Source organism: Aphelocoma coerulescens, chromosome 2, assembly GCF_041296385.1.
Source record: "Aphelocoma coerulescens isolate FSJ_1873_10779 chromosome 2, UR_Acoe_1.0, whole genome shotgun sequence".
NCBI classification, from domain to species: Eukaryota; Metazoa; Chordata; class Aves; order Passeriformes; family Corvidae; genus Aphelocoma; species Aphelocoma coerulescens.
This window is the reverse complement of record NC_091015.1, coordinates 40,384,516-40,402,075: the sequence shown is the minus strand read 5'-3', so window position 1 is coordinate 40,402,075 and position 17,560 is coordinate 40,384,516. Positions and strand designations below refer to the sequence as shown.

Sequence of the window (17,560 nt, the reverse complement as noted above, 5' to 3'; positions counted from 1 at the left end):
AAAGGGAACATAATCTTCTGTTCATTCAGACCAAGGAAATCAGAGGAACGGAATTGTGCCAGAAAAGTCCCCCAAAAATTAAGGCTGGCCAGGGGGAAACTCCTCTTCAACTTTTCAAAGAGTCCAGCCTTAGCAAGTAAGGGAGAAGAAAAAAAATTTCTAACTCAACAGGGCAGTTATCTGCAGATAAATTAAAAAAGAAAACGACCAAAACAAGAAACGAAGAAGTATGTAAGAATCCTTTTCCTGCAAGGAGGAACAGACTGTGACTCTAAACATTGCTGCCTCTACAGCCAGAAAGAGTGAATGCCAGTGGGAAGTTCAAGGCATTCCTTCAACTGTGTGAAAGGAGGACTTTAGTTGCACGGAATCCACTACCTCCTGTTGCAAGTGTGAAAGAAGGATTCCCAGCTCCCAGAGTGTGGGTAGGGAGAAAATGAATTTGATCCAAACAGAACATATTTTTAAGACCTTTGACAATTTTGACATCATGCCATCCCTAAATAATGAACCAATGCCTCAAGTTTAATTGGTCATATAAAAAGCAGCACAAATCCAGTATGTCAAATAGAAACAACAAAAATATCATCAGATCATCTTGCACATGTACAAAAAGGAAACAATCTGACAGCTCTCATTTCCTGATTGTTGCAGAACTACACTTTAGAACAGTTTGCAATCATACTGGAAATTTTACCTGTTCTGCAGAGCTTCAAAGCTTCCGTACAACTTTGGCTTTCTTGTAGCTTCCATCACATTTTCTTTATTTGTTATGTCAGTCATCAACTCCTATACAGAAAGAAAGGGAGCTATTTCAACTCTCAAATTTATTTCTGTTTTTTATACTTCATACAGTTTACTAAACTGGAACAGGAAAACCATGGGAAAAAGAGCTGGAAGAATATGCCTAATCAGCTTGTTTTAAGTTCTATTTCTTAGAGGGAAAAAGAAAAATAATTAAAGGCACAAACAACTATTTTGACAGGTTTTAGACTGAATGTGAAAGAAAAGTAAAATGAACAGAGAGAACTGCAAATATCACTGATGATACTATTAAAACTCTTCTAAAAGTTCTTTTAAATGACAGATTTTAACAGAATTTTTAATTTAGATTATTTCTGCTCATGTGTGCTCAATGCCTTTTTCAATATGCACCATGAAGAAACTTATCCATAGATTATTTCATTGCTCTTAACAGGGTTCTCAGCTTGTACAAAAAATATACTTTTTTTGGTATATAGCTGCTGTCAATGTTTCTAAAGTATAGATTTAAACAATTAGAAATATATTTGAAATTTCAAGCACAGAAGCTCCCTATAGAACATTATCCTATATTAGCTTTTCAGAATTGTACATGATGAGAACTTTCCCTGGTATCTGCAGACTGAATTACAGGTATATTGACAACACAAAATTATCATCTTTACTATGCAACGGTTCAGTGACTTTTTTGGGTCAGAGTGAACAATTAAGGCACAACGTTTTGTTTATGTTGATTGCTGTAGTTACCTTTGGCCATTAATAAATAACAGACCATGAACTTCTATTTCAACCATCACTTTCCTAAAAGGTATGGAGTTGGCAGAAAAGATTTCTGCATCTCAGCAGTATTGTGTCTCTATGTGCCCCCAGGAGGTTAAAAAGATAACAAAGAGTAAATAAAAGAAGATCTTAAAGACAGGTGAAGGAATGACCTGCAGATCTCTGTCTCAAATTGTGACACCACCAACTGCCAATCTATGTGAAAGGAAAACAAGGCACATAATTACTTTGATGAAGATACCACATGTGTTGAAATTCCATCCAAATGGGAATGACAGAATCTGCCACGTTTAATTTACTTTGCCAGCCTTTCATTTGTTCAATGAAATATACCACACATTTACTCTTCAGAATCATTTGCATCTGAAACCAGAAAAACAAATTTTAAAAAAGCCAAAAAAAACTGCACTAATCAAAATAATTTATCAAATAGAGGAACTAAAGCTAACAACAGCTTAACAAATTCTCCAGTAATTGTTACTATTGTATATCATAAGAGAAGACATCTTTACACACTGAAAACAGACAGCATATTATTAAAGGATTTTTTAAAAATTGAAGGAAATACAGGCTGAGAAAGCTGAGCGTTTTTTTAACTCCTACATGGAGATAGGAATTTTTTAGGATACATATAGTTACATAGCATACATGTAAATTCCCAGTACTAATATCTCGCAAAAATATAAATCTGCAATAAAGATTCAGGAAAAAAAGTTTTAACTAACCAAGTGTATCAAGGGAGTGAATAGTATTGATACAATAATAATATTGCTATTAATTAAATTCTTATTTGCTTGTTACATAAAGTTTCAAGCAGCTGTTCATTGGACTGAATTAAAGGAATTTCTATTCTCTCATGCTCTTGGTGAAAAAATTCCATGGCAGTTCATGTTTGGCTGATTCCTGCCAAAATCTGGGAATAATAAGAGCAATAATAACATCTGTCTATATATATCACATTTCATACTTTGAATTGAGAACTTTAATTAAATTATATGTAATTTAAAGTGATGGTAAACTACACCACAGACAAGAAGTTCATTTTGCTAAGCTGTGAATTTTGATACCTAGGTAAATCACATGAAAATATTCAGTTCTATCATTAATCTCTTGCAACAAAACCTTAACAAACAAATAGTTTGTTACATACTATTCTGCAAAAAACCAGAAGAAAAAAAATGTACATCTCTCACCTTTTCAGTACTCAACTCTTGTGCAGTGTTGACAACTACACTTTGGACTTCATCTTCTACCTTTATGAAGCTGGAGTCCCAGAAGGTCTGACAAGGGAGTATCTCCTGCTCCTAAAAGACTGGCCTGTAAAGAAAAGAGACAGCAGGCAGCAAAATAAGCCAATGAACAAGAAAAGTCAGACATAAGCATATAACAAAATGTTCAAATGGAATCTAACTAAAAAATACAATTAAATATAGTTATATGCACTCTAGATACCAGATGTACTTGCAGATTTACACCAAAAGTGTGGACTTAATCAGCCTAGCAGAAATATTTCTTGATGCTGTCACAGGTTTTTTTGGTTTTGTCTTGCACTGTGGTGTTTTGTACTCCATAACACTAAACGTAAGTTTATTTGCACAGCTGCCATTGAAGCTGATGTGAGATACAGACTCAGTATTTGCAGACTAGAAACCTTGGGGAGTGATGGAGGTATTTGCAATATTTTGTTACTGCTTGGTAGGATATCAATTTTAAAAAACTTTGAAATTTTTATCTATGATTTGAAAAGATGACAGTCAATTCTTTTTTCATTTTCTTTTTGTTAAAAACAAAATCACAATTTTGTGCTAATCCTGTTTAGGAGCTTTCTGCATTAAAAATAAGTTTAAATGTGCTTTTATTAAAACTGTATGTGATAATTTATTGGTCTATTGAAAAAAACCCCAGTTCTCTTGCATTCTCTTCTATGCTTCCAGCTTTACAGATTTTTTAATTCTAAAAATGACAAAAAAAATTTGGAAATTAGTCTTAATTTTTTTTTTCAAAATGGTTTTGAAATTTTGAAAACCAACAGCTGATCCACATTATAACCTATGAACCAAAACCACTGGGATTATTTTGAGGCAGAAAAAAAAAGAATCAGAATTGGCCAGGTGGAGTCCACACTTTTGAAGCAATTTAGGAGAAGATATCTATGATGAAGTCTGATTTTTCTCTTAAAGAACTAATAATTGGGCATGCAATGAAGCTTATTGGTTTTTGAATGAAACAAATGTGTAAACAAGAAGAAACTTTATACCTGTTAGGTTCAAGACTTTATATTCAACCACTGTACTGTCTGTGAGCCACATCTCTAGTGTCCTGCAAATAGTCTGGGGAGTCTTTGCTGTTATTTTTACTTCATACTTCTCTTGTCCCATTGGAATGTTCTTCTGCAGGGCTACTGTCAACACAACATTGAAGATACTTCAAGCAAAAGAAGTGCCCTCCCTTTAAAAATGGGTACCTTCCCTGCAGCTCCCAACACTCTGGAGCTCTGTCCATGAGCAGAGCAGATGAACCTTTGCAAATTCCACCTGTAAAAATCATTTTTTTCTGGAGGGGTCTGTCACAACCCCCCACCCTCTTTTTTATTTCACGTACTTCCTCAACTCAGAGAAGTGACAGCATGGTTTTACCTATAGCTCCACAGGGGCTGGAAACTCATACAGAAAAATGAAGTTTTAAAGGAAAGCCCCCAAAACAAAGCATGTTCCAGAACATTCAGTTTGGACATGAGTAATAAACCCACCGAAACATCCAAGTGGGTGGGAAGAGTGAGGAAGGGGTGGCACTGAGACAGATAAATTACAGAAATAGACGGCTGTGGAACCTGCCTTGGCAAACCTTCTGAGCTGCACATCCATCTGTTCCACATTAATCTCTCTCCACTGGGTTTTAGCCCAATCATCAATGCTGCTCTGAAACAGAAAGTACAGATAAAAGCACCAATAACATTTGGTAAAGAACAAGCTTCTGCTACAAAACAGATAAATGGATGCTGGGGAAAGCCCATCCTACAGCAATAGCTCGTGGGCCTTAATTTTTTCCTACACCACCATTACTTAGAAAGCACACATAATAATCCATCTTCTCTAAATTAAACTCAAAAGCCAAGAATTTTAACAGTTTCATGCTTCAGTATCTGACAAAAAACATACACGTTCAACTTTCTTGAGCCATTAAACACTCGCCTATATCCACAGGCAACATACAGGTGCACCTCGGAGATGTGGGGAAGCTGCCCTGCAGCTCCTCCTGGGGGTGCTACAAACAAAATTACAGAAAGAAGATCTTTTACACGTATTTTTAACCTTGCCTATGGAGGGCAGCATCTTGAGGGAAAGAGAACTTTGCAAGACTGATTTCCCATAGGGGTCTGTACACTGACTTTTCTGGACTCTTGCTTCGAGATTTGTAGAGCTTTCTAATGTACAATCCGGAGTTCTGAAGTGGAATTTTATGGATTTCTGAATTTTTACTCAGTTATTTTAATTAATCAAGCAAGTTATTGGTATTAAAAAACTCTAAAAGAAACTACAAAGTTTGTTTTGCTTTGGGATTATCTTGAAATTGGTTGACTTGGGAACAGAGATATTTTTACTCTGGGTATCCTAAAACATAGCAACTACAATTTCAAAAACAAAAGGAATAGTAAAATCTTCGGTATTTGATTTTTTTAGAATCAAAACAATAGCACTTCTAGGATCAAATTAAAAATATGACTTTCAAATATATTCTAAATTTATAAGTAATTTTAAGAAAAATCTTACATTAATATAAACACAAATATCCCACACTTGAGCAACTGCACTTCTTTCCAACATTGTTTCATGTGCTTGCCTGGAATAGATACTTCAAATAGTTCTGTAGATAGATTCCTGCATTAGAAACATTTCTTTTTCCAGCATCTCATGCTCTTGATTTGCCTGGAAGAGGGAAGGAACACTCAAAGTTGCTGTAGGGTATATTGAGCTTACTTAACCTGTCAGTGAAATTTATAGATCCTCCATATATGATTCAATATAAATAAAGATGAGAGAATTATGGCAAAGAGGTTACAAAGCTGTGTTTGCATTGCCTCTGAAAGCATCCAAAAGTACACAAAGGACTCTATATTCAAACCATAAAAAAAAAGCTGCATAGAAAGAAGTTAATTTATATTCTTGTATTCTTTAACTTATTAAACCACTTCTTCTTAAAGTTGTATAAATGTTAACAAAGTCCCCTCATGATGCTTTAAAAAAGGTCCACTAAATAGTCTACTTTAGACTACCCTATTCAAGAGGACATCATGCTGTGTAAAAGAACATGAGCAAGCATTCTGAATTTTTAACTTTTTTTTGTGGTGAACATATGCAACACTGGAAGAGAAACAAGACACCTGAATTTTGTGGCACTAGAATTATACCAGCATCTTGAAAAAAAAAATCCCCAAACCAACAAACAACAAAAACCCCCAAAACACCAGTAAAACAAAAACCCTCCAAAACAATCCATCAAAACAAACCAAATAAAAAACCCCAAAAACTTAACAAAACCCCAAAAGACCCAACTCATAAATATTTTAGTGTGTACAGTGAAATATCATTAACTTTTTTACTGAAAGGTTATAAGCAAATATGTTTTTCTGAGATTCCTCATCACCTCACTGAGATGAACACACGGATTTTCCACGTCAAACTTAAAGGGACCCTCCATTTTAAATCTTTCTCTGGATTCCATCTGCTTACCCATGGAGAACAGGTAGCAACACTTGTCACTGATTATGTTCTTATTAAGAAAAACAGAGACAAAAAGGACTGATCCCAGAATTCAACATACGTCAAGTAAAGCGCATTTTCTTCTGATTAACTGCGATGTCAGATGCCTAAAGAGGAGTTACCTTGTGCTATCCCGACACAGCTCTATTCTCAATGGCATGTCATTCTTTGGGAAACTCCTATTTAACAGAGTAATATTTTCTTTAAACAAAAAGTATCACACATGGCAGAAATACACCAGTAAAATCTGTATATTCCCAGTGAGAATACTCTAGCATCTACTTATGAATAAGAAATTCTAGTTGATTAATTATTCAACCAAAACTATACTCTGTATCATAGCTTTTACTAGAATTTTTGCCAACTGTAAAAGAATTCATTTTATGGATCATTGGTAATTATAAACTATTTGAACTTAATAAACTCAGTAAATGTATAATCACATAAAACTTCATTTTAATTACATTGGGAATCTTCCACACAGTAAAACAGAGAGTTCTATTCCTGCTGCTTTAACACGCTTTCAAATATGTAAAGATGACCTGGGAATAGCTTTATCATTCCACAAATCTCCCCAAGATCTCACTGAGAAAAAAACATTCAGTGGAAAGAAATTCCATCAGGATGAAAAAGATATATTGAGAGGTGGTTTTTGTCTGAATCAAAAGTACAAGAAAGGGAAGCTTGAATCTGAGTCACTTCAGAGTAACTAGAAAGCCAGCTAAAGGTACACATCAAAAATCCTACCAAAAGTACTAGACCAGATGGGCACAGAAATAGAAATTTCACCATGGACTGGAAAATTTACTGATACTGGACAGAAGTTATAATTATTTGATGAAAAACATCAGTTTAACTTTCACGCAACTATATTTATCAGAATTTACAGTGCAGTGCATATCCCAAAACAGACCAAATAAAGGTCTCTCATATGCAGATGCTGCCCTTAAAACGATAGCTTAGTAAGTTCTTCTTTTAGTGTCAGTAGGAAACACTACAGCTGCTGGGCTTTCCCATCTATTCTTGGCACCAAATTTTGCTTAATTCAGGTAATTCCCAGAAATTTCACTCAAAAAACTTATAACTGGGATGAGTGTGGGGCAGAATATATAGAGAAAAAGGTGGCTGAGGATGTCTGTAAGACAGCACCACCTGACAGCCATCAAATTCTACCTTTTGAATCAATATTTGAACAGTCCCAAACTACTGCTAACTGTGACATGGAAGGCAAAGTAACACAGACACTCACTGGAGTTTCTGTATGGGTCTGGGAGGAGGCTTATGAATGTGAACATGATTTGGTCACTATTAAGAAAAAAAATTAGCAAAAAGTAACTGTGGGCCCTATTGGAGCAAAAGACAACATCTCTTTTTGAATTGATTTTCCATCATTCACATAAAACAAGTATTTAAAGAACAAAAGAAAAGATACACACACTTTATACAATCAGGAAGTTATGTAAAATTGTTTCTTTTCTAACATAGCTAAAGAATGTTGGGTTGGTTCAACACCGAGAAATACTTCACCTCTCTCAATAAAGCCTCTATCTAAAGGGAAGGAAGGAAGAAACAGTTCATCTTATATTTATCCTTTCAGAAGCCCCCACACAATGACTTTTTGTTTACTTTGCATTTAACCTCAGATACACAGGCATTAAAATACCATTTTAATGACTGGAGTATGAGAAAGTATACAGGAGACATCATTTAATTAGTATTCAGCAATTTTGGAGTAGGGATTTAAAGGCTTTTTGAAGTTTGAAAAATTAAAAGAACCACTGCATTTTACAGGGTAAGAGCTAGCTGTTATTATCACATTCCTGCATGTGTCTCTGGGGAAACCATTTACTACAGTAATGACCTCCTTTACTGTTCAAAGTAAGAACTCTTCCCTGAGCAGGTGTAGGGCAACTAGATTTCCTGCCTGGAAAACAAAGACAACGAGCCTGATGAGGAGCAGTTGAGGGAGCTGGGGTTGTTCAGCCTGGAGAAAAGGAGGTTTGGGACAGGCCTTATCACTCTCTACACCTCCCTGAAAGGAGGGTGTAGCAGGTGGAGGTCAGTCTTTTCCTCCTGGTGACAAGTGACAGGACGAGAGAAAATGGCCTCAGGTTGTGCTAGGGAAGGTTTAGATTGGATATTAGGAAAAAAATTTCTTCACTGAAAGTGTTGCCAAGCATTGTAACAGGCCATCCAGGGAAGTGGTGGAGTCACCATCCCTGGAAATACTTACAAGGCACATAGATGTGGCACTTAGGGATGTGGTTTAGTGGTGGATTGGAAGTGCTGGGTTTGAGGTCATACTTGATGATGTTGGAGGTCTTTTCCAACCTGAATGACTGCATGCTTCTATAAAAATATATAAGGCTTAAGATTCTAAGATTCATTCATTCCTTGGAAGATTACTGTCATTTTTGACTGTGAAGTCAAGGGCAAACATCAGTGACATATTTAATTACAGTTCTAAGTACATACCTTAGGGTCCATCAGGAGTCTGTTTTGAGGATTACGCTTATTAAGCTTGGTTTAAATTAAACGGACAAATTTAATCCACCTGAATTTTCCATTTACTGTAGGTCTGATTTTTATATTGGTCAAGAGATTTTAACTTCTCCACATGTCTTTGGGAAACAAAGGTATTTTCTGGACTTTCTAAGAATTTGCAAGGAGGAAACCCACACCCAATAATTTTTTTTCTTTTACCATTAGCACTTCATGAAAAAAATCTGGTGCAAAGCTTTAGTTGTCCCTTCCTTGCATGCTATTAGCTATGTCAGTTTTCAACACTGGACTTGTTATTACTCAACAATTTAATTCTTGTGTGCCTAAAGCTCTCACAGGAGCTTCCATCCCCTGCACTCCCACCTGAAAGCATGTTTGCTTAGGATCAGGACAAGAGGAAGGGACAGGGCACAATTTTCAAATAACTTGGATGTCCAGGTCCCCCATAAGTATCTTCAAAAGTCTTGCCTCCATAGAACAATAAAACCCTTTATGGACTCCTATGAAATGTAGGACCAAAATGTCTGTATTCATTCCTTCAGTTCTTTAGACCATTTAGGCTTTCCCAAAGTAACCAGCACGTTTTTCTTAATGATTTAATTATAACCTCCTCCTCATCCCCCTGCCTATTAGAATATAAATTAAGGTATTATGAACCAGCAGAAAAACTCTCTTTTATTTTTGTATTGTTCAAACCTTTTTAATGTGTTCATCATGTTCGTTTGCAGTTATCCAGTTCTTCACCAAACATTTACAATGAAATACTGCAATTTGGGCAAATTATCTCCACAGACAAGTTTTTTTTTTTAGAAAGCTTACAAGATGGTTAAAAGAGTTTGAAAAGAAACTAAAGAGAGAAAAAGCCCGAACAGCAAAGTAAGCAGTAGAGTTCTTTCTGTAGTACTCTTAACATGAAATCTCACCCAAAATGTTTCTGAGGTTCAGAGATTGGCACTGTACCAAGCTATACTGTTGGTATGCGCCATGTGCTTACCAACAAACCACATGTTTCTAAATATGCTCTTAAATTATCCCCAGCAGATGAATTCTAGAATGCTAAAGAATGACAGATTAGCTCAGATCCTAGAAAGTATGGAATTCGACTTTCCAGATCCAGACATATACCCCACACTCTTGATACTTTCTAAATCACAGAATATTCTGAGATGGAAAGGACCCACAAGGATCATCAAGTCCACCTCTTCAGCAAAATCCTACCCTGCACTTTCTAACTTGTTTGTTTTCTCCCCTTTTTTTCCTCAAATATATCCTCTCTCATAAGTCACTAGGCTCTTCCTCCTGAGTCTCACAAGAATTCCAACTCTTACTCCTAAGTTAATGTTTTCTAGAGGAAAAAAAGCACCCAATCCTGTAAAAGCTTACCAAACAAGTGGCAAGCAGAAGTAATTTTTCCAAGTTGCCTTCCATTCTCATTGGTATCTGTACCTTAGGACAAGTTATCTGCCTTTTGAAAGAGTAGATGTAATAGTGTATGTATTATCTGAAATCAGTGAGATAACAAGTTTGGAAAGAAACAGGGTAAACATTAAATGCAAGACACTCATTTAATTGCTAACAATGCCAAAAGTGTCAACCTCAGGAAAATTCATTTATTCAAAATTAGTAGTTAGCTATTCATTATTACTGCCTTATACTTAGCCCAACTAATTTGCAATACTGTACCACAGTTTGAGAGTAATACAATGTCATAGAATGTCTAAAAGGGACTTCAAGAGTAATTAGACCATGTTCTTGCCCCAAGAGGACATTTGCTACACCTATGCAATTTGCAAAAGAGGTTTTTTTCTAGCTCTCCCTGGAAGATTTTTCAGTAATGAAGAGCCTGTCACCTACCCTAGCAATCTGTTCCAGCAATTCATTATGCTTGGCATAAAGTGGTTTTCCCAGCCATCACACTTGAACCTTATACACTTTAAATTAAGTTCAGTATGTCCTGGGTGTAGAAAATAGACTATTTCCTTCCTGTGTGCAGAAATCTTTAATGTATTTGAAGATTTATGCCTGTTCTCTCTCTTCTTCTTCAGCCTCAATGACTATCAACAGATCCTTTTTCCCAAAGTGTAATGCCTGAGCACAATACTCCACTAGTGGCTTCATCAAGGCTGACAGACATGTGAGATCTCACATCCTTGTGCCTTTCAGGACAACCACTCATCTGAACAATTACATACTTACCTCTTTCTTAATAACTTGACTTCACTTACTCATGTTCAACATATGACAACTCCTAATTCATATTTTGAAGAACTGTTCCTAATCAGTTATTTCCTATTTTACATTTTCATTATTCCCATATAAGAATAACACATGCTACAGCAGAAACAAGCTCCAACTATCCAGGTTAACTATACGCTATACTGGGTGGAGAGCCTGGACACACCTGCCATCCATGGATTCTCCAAGCCTCGTGCAGACAAATGCAAAATGCAGAGTGTTAGTGAGCTGAAAATATCCCTGTTTCTTTGAATTACATTTTAGATCTGTCTTTAGCTTTGGTGATGTACTAACTACTAACCTGTAGTTAGTACATCACCAAAGCAAGAACAGAATCATAGGACACAGTTTGATTCCCAGCTGCAATACATACGTCAGTATTTCAAGGCATTCAATTCACAAATAGCTTAACTAAAGCTGTAATTTAACACCCAAAACTAATGATGAAGAAACAGTTTCATATATATGGGTACTGACTTTGAGCACAGATTCTAAACTAGAACAGTCAGGAAATTCTACACAAAGAACTGAGGCAACACATCTGTCAAGATCCAGGATTTGGGCTTTAAAATCAGTATAATCATCTTCAAACTCCTATAATGTTAAAAAAAAAAAAGAGAAAAAAGTATAATATGCATGTTTTTCCAATGGAAGAAAAATCTGATGGATGGCATATGGTAATGCTAAACACATATCTCACCTCTGTCACTGAACACACTTCTGAGATTTTTCAGTACTGCTTTAACCAACGAGCAATGGTCGATACCATTAATGGGGAGAATTGTTTGGGGTTTTTTTAACAGAAACTGAGTTAGCAACTGAAGGATTTGCTTAGAAATACAGATTGATTTTAAATAACAGTTTAAGATACAATGCAAGTGTACCACAGCAAAATCAATACATGTGTGTACTAGTGACTTCTTTGCTTAAGAAGAATAGTAAGAGGGATAGCCATCTATATTGCCCTTGCTTTTTTATGCTGTTTCATCCTGTTAACCCTCCTGTTAAATAAATATCTTCTCAACAAGTTTTTACAAGGCCAAATTATGTCTATGTATTATCATTAAGAAGGTTGTTATGTGCATCAGATCTCAGCTACTCAAATACTTGAAGTCAACTCCCTACGTAAACAGTATCTTTTGACTCTGAGTCATTGTTACATTTAATTAGGTTATCTTAATCCATGGCTACCACATGAATCAGGCTATAGAACAATAGTAATTTTCTATAGCACAGATGTACTCTATTAATAATCAAGGTAATTAACCATGTTCACAGATGCAGACTTTTGGAAAAAATAATAACAGAGCAGAAAATAGAGGTGCATATTAATGCGGGCTCTAAAGGGAGAGCTCCAGCACCTTCTGCTTTGTTCTGTTAGCAACACAAAGGGCAACATGCAACATGTACATGTAAAGCTACACTTGTTACGTTGCTAAATACGTTAAACTTTAATCATCACTGAGAAATTTTTTCTTTGCAGCTTCTCTGCACCTCTTTCCTGTTGCAAGCCACTTGAAAAATAAGTCAATAAAGAAATAGAAGTATCAGTAGCCTAGGTGGACATTTAAATAAAATCCAGCACCTTTGAATGGGCATATCAAATTAACTTGTTTATTTAAGAATTTTCTTCCTTTCTAACTCCCTCCATCCCTCAACTAACATGGATTTTGTTTGTTTGAGGTTTTTTTGAATACACAGTACAAGCCCACTCATATGGGCTTGTATATTTTGTACATATACAAAATCCATGACAGGATGAATTACTGCACTTCCCCAAGGCAAATAAAGGAATTTAGATATAATTCTGTGGCTAAATTGGAATATATTCACTTTTAAGAATATACATATTTACTCATCAAGAATCCAAGTCTGAGAAGCCCACATTTGTGCCCTGAAAGCTAAGCACCCTTTGATACTCTTTGGGATCAGACACCCCCCAGTCACACCACAAACCAGATCATTGCTTTGTTCTGATTTTCAGGCAATTCCATTCACATTTAAACCACATACCTGCCTATCCAGAAGCATGTAAGGCTTGTTCCTGGAAATATGTGGACACTATTCGTATATCATGCACTTAACAGCACGAACCTTGAAGTTTCTGACAAATAAATTAGCTACAAGATGACAGCTAATGTTTGATAAAGCTTCTGATTAGGATGGTAAAACCCAAAGGCAAATAGTTTCTGAAGAACCTAGAAAATAAATATTTTAGTGGTGACAGTAAAACCAGTCTGTAATTGGTGCTTGGTATTTCAACTGTGCTTCTGCTGTCAACACTAAGACTGCATGCATGAGGAAGAATGGCTCAAACTTGAAAACTAATACTCATTGACTGTGCTTTACCAGGCAATAAGCTGGAAAGTCAGCAAATTTACAATGCACAATGCTCATTCAGGAGTGTGCTAGAAAGGCTGCTTTTGTCCTAAGTCAGTCAAGTCACTAAGGAAGCACTCATCACCTCAAAAATGGATCAGCTCAAACACTCCTTCAGTCTACATCTGACCAAATATGATAATTGCTGTACACAATTACAGTTTAAAACTGTTATTTAAGCATCTCATCAACATTTATGTTTATATACTCAGTATGCAGGGAATCCTCCAGAGGGGCAAGACCAGGTAAACTACACACATACCTCAGAAGGGGTGTCTTGAATCCACATCTCCCACAGACAAGCATGCTTCAGAGCTTCCCGGTGTTTCAGAAGGGAGAAAAAAGGCAGCAGGAGGTCACTGCTGCCATTCACATCTCCTTTCTGAAGCAGCTTTGTGCAGGGATCAGCAGGAATTTACTGTGAATTGTCAGGAATTTTATCAGGAGCAATGAAATTCAGAAGTACAGTAGTGAGTCCTGGCCCTGAGATATGGAAAGCTTTGCTATGGATTTGAAAGCAGTACCAGGATTTTAGTCCAAAGGCATTAACAACTTTACAAGGCTTCTGCATGAACTAAGCATGTGCCATTAATTTAGTTCAGATCTGGTTTATGATCATTCCTCTGGGTTTTTAATTACCTAGATTAGGATATATACTTGCAAGAAAAATCAGTGTATGTACACAGAGAATATACTTCCTACTCCATCTAACGGAGCAGTAAAACTCTATATTCTGCTAATCATTTTCTTATAAGTACCATTAATATATACTCTATTATATTATTTTGTTATTTATTATTTTAACAACTTTAATATTTGGGTCTGTTTCCAAAAATTTTCCTATTTAAATAATACCTTATCCAAAAAAACCATTTCTCACACATAGAGCAATCTCTCTCCTTAACACACTGCCAAAATTGCCATACAGCAGATCCAACCTCTCAGTGGCCAGCAAAGATTATACCCCTGGGGAGGCTGAGCCCACCTTCTAATGGTGTGCATCTGGGCAAACCCAGCAAGCTTGTGGGTACACAGGTGCCAGGAGCACAGGGAAATGTCAGGGACACAGCTAGGAGAATCCCTTTCTGGATCAGGATAGTGAAGAAGGGAGTTATCCCAGGGCACCCATTATATCTGCACCTGGAGCTGGGCACACACCTGTGAGGGGCAGACCTGGCTTCACCAGCCCCCTCACTTCAAGTGGAATTTAATCAATATTTCCCTGCTCCACAAAGCTTCAGGGTAAAAATGAAGGACAGGAGACAGAATTTGGCTGCCTTCCTGCCAGCTAAGTGCTCTGGCCAGCAGGCAGCAAAGCCAACTACATAATATGATGGAGTGCTTCTTTATTTGAATTTATGTTAGAAGGGGATTAAATCCTTCTAAAACTCTAATTTTCCAACTTCAAAGATATTAATAGCCACGAATTAACATCAAAATTTTGAAAATTACCAAAAAAAGTGTCTAAAAAGCACAATAATAAATATTCTATTTTACCACAAAGACATACCGTGACTGCTAATGAGCATAGTGTTAGGAGTTATTTTATCTTTTATTGCAAGACACTTCTATAAACCAACATTTTAGAGAATTTTAGAGAAAAACATTCTCTTTCTTTTGAGTAAAATCAACTGATTTTGTATCTACACCAGAACTGCATGTAAATTACATCCTAACACTCAGAAAAAAAACAGACCAAAAAGACACAGAACTGAAAGTTCTGTATATTATACGTGAAAAATTAACCTTTTTTTTTTTTTTGTGCAATGTTGGTTGTGTATTTTGTTTTACTTTATCCAAATTTATTTCATTCAATTAAGTTAAGTTTATTCACTCAAAATCTTTGGCGAGAGCCATCTGAATGTTTCTCTACATGTGACACTTCTAAATAAATCACCTGATCAGGAAAAAGCATCCAGACATCTATCCTTAAGAAAATTAATTTCTGTTTTAAAGAAGAAATGGTAGACACTGTACCCAGCTGTGTTGGAAGCCTATCTCATGCCTAGTCCCATTCAAAGCTATAAAATTCCCAGTGTCACAACCTCCAAGTTTACAGATACTTTTGAATAAACAAGGAAGAAGCAGTACAAATGCCTGTGTACAGGGTGCAATATTACTCCGTCTGTAGTCTGAAGGATCATATGTTCTCCTTCTGAAGAGCTTTCCAGAAACAACTCAGTCATTCTGCAGACCTGCTCACTTTAAATATCCCCCTTGAGTCCAACAAAATCTAGCTTTTCCAGCTTTTGAAATTCCAACATAATAATGAAATTTTCCGTGATCAAATTAATAAAAATTAATTAACCTCTACAAAAAAGTCAGTAACATACCTATGTTTGAGATGGTTTTTGCCATTTGACTTTTTCCCTTCTGGTTTGGCAGAATGAGCTATGAAAGAAAAGTGAAGGAGCAAAAGGTATTTCCAGAAAGGCTTTATCCTGGTTGAGTCCCTTACAGGATTAAAACACAAGTGGAAATGAATTGTCCCATAGAGCATACACATTTAACTCTGTTCCAATTTCAGCAGATTATGTTAAAAAAGACCTAGATGAAAAAGGGCAAGCACTCCAAAACACATACTTTCATGTATAAACACATGATTTATTACAATAACAGAAAATGTTGCTATGAAAATTAAACTTAAATCTTTCCCAGAGGAATAAAATTGAACACACTTTAACCTCTTTTGTGATGTGTGCCAAATTAATTTCTATGGTCTCTGACTTCACTCGAATGAAGTAATTGTTTTATTTCCCAAAGGGATAAAAATAACAGTTTCCTTGTATGTTTAGAAATGAGCAATAGCTATTCTCCCTAGGAGCAAACCAGTCATGAGTTCCCCTAGCAGACCCCCAATCACTGCAGACTCCTCAGCTTCCCTCAGCTGTCCCCTCACCCCCTGGCACAGGGCAGGGCTCTCTGTGGGCCCACCTGATGATGAAGAACCAAGAATTCCAGCAGGAGCTACTTCATGTGCAATGGCTGTGCACGATGTCTCTCAGCACGATGGCTGCCACTTCTGTAAAACTGCTGGCACAGGATGCTCTTCCCAAGCAGCTACAGCTAAACTGCAAAAAAAGCACCTCAACCTCTCTTTCTGATGACAGACAGCCAAGAGCCAACACATTCACCCCAAACCTCTTTCACAGATCGCTGTGGCAGGCACTGTCAGAATCAGTAAGACTGTATTTCTTACTCTTGGATAGTATTTTATAGGGAAGGGGTGGAGCAGCACACTGTCTGAATAATTGCAGAACTAAAGAACATAATTCTCCAGCTCGGATCCCAAAAGTGAGCCTCACAGTTCCCAGAAGGACATGGGTCCAGAGGAGGACCACACAGATGATCAGAGGGATGGAGCACCTCTCCTTGGAGGAAAGGCTGGGAGAGCTGGGATTGTCCAGGCTGCAGAAGAGAAGGCTCTGAGGACATGTTACTGCAGTACTTATTGGGAGCATATAAGAAAGATGGGCACAAACTTTTTAGCAGGGCTTGTTGCTATAGGACAAGGGATAATAGTTTTAAACTGAAAAAGGGTAGGTTTAGACTGAATATCAGGAGGAAGGTTTTTTTAGAATGAGGGTGATGAGAAACAGATTGCTCAAAGAAGTTTGGGATGCCCCATCCCTGGAAACACTCAAGGCCAGGTTGGATGGGGCTCTGAACAACCTGATCTATTTGAAGATTTTCCAGCTTATTGCAGAGGAATTGAGCAAGGTGACCTTCAAGGTTCCCTTCAAACTCAAACTATTCTATGATTCTGTAACTCCAATCAGCAGCCAGTCTTGACTCCTACTACAACTGCTTCCAGTTTCAGCAAAGAATAATAAAAAGGCCCCAGGAGCAGGAACCAAAAGCTATGGCTACTCCCATCCTACACAGCTGACTAACCACAATATTAGAAAAACATTCTGCACTTCTTTCCTGATCTCAGATTTTTCACTTTCCCTTGCTTATTGGCACAGATTTACAAAGGGAGATGAAGGGTATTGTGTCTCATCCAAGGACTAGCCTAAAACACTACATTTTTTCTAGCTATAAATAGATGAGTCCTTAGTTCTTAGAGGCAGGTGCCATGCTCAGGAGAAAGTTCTAGCCATGGGCTGCATGTGGAGACTAGCACTTCACTAAAGCAACTT

At 36.8% G+C, this 17,560-nt stretch overlaps 1 protein-coding gene and 1 long non-coding RNA gene across 2 annotated transcripts in view; both read right to left on the bottom strand.

The window, feature by feature from the left end:
• Window positions 1-783, bottom strand: part of DNAH11 (dynein axonemal heavy chain 11) — a 98,575-nt gene extending 97,792 nt beyond the window's left edge. Inside the window, 1 exon segment of the mRNA XM_069004751.1 lies at window positions 698-783. Within this exon segment, the coding sequence (XP_068860852.1) occupies window positions 698-783 (86 nt within the window).
• Window positions 784-5,318: 4,535 nt separating this feature from the next.
• LOC138106469 (uncharacterized) lies at window positions 5,319-14,492 on the bottom strand. The gene is made up of 3 exons (XR_011149003.1): window positions 14,404-14,492; window positions 13,681-13,921; window positions 5,319-5,468 (listed from the first exon to the last, which is right to left on the bottom strand). It is a non-coding gene; the product is annotated as an uncharacterized lncRNA (long non-coding RNA).
• Window positions 14,493-17,560: the final 3,068 nt, after the last annotated feature.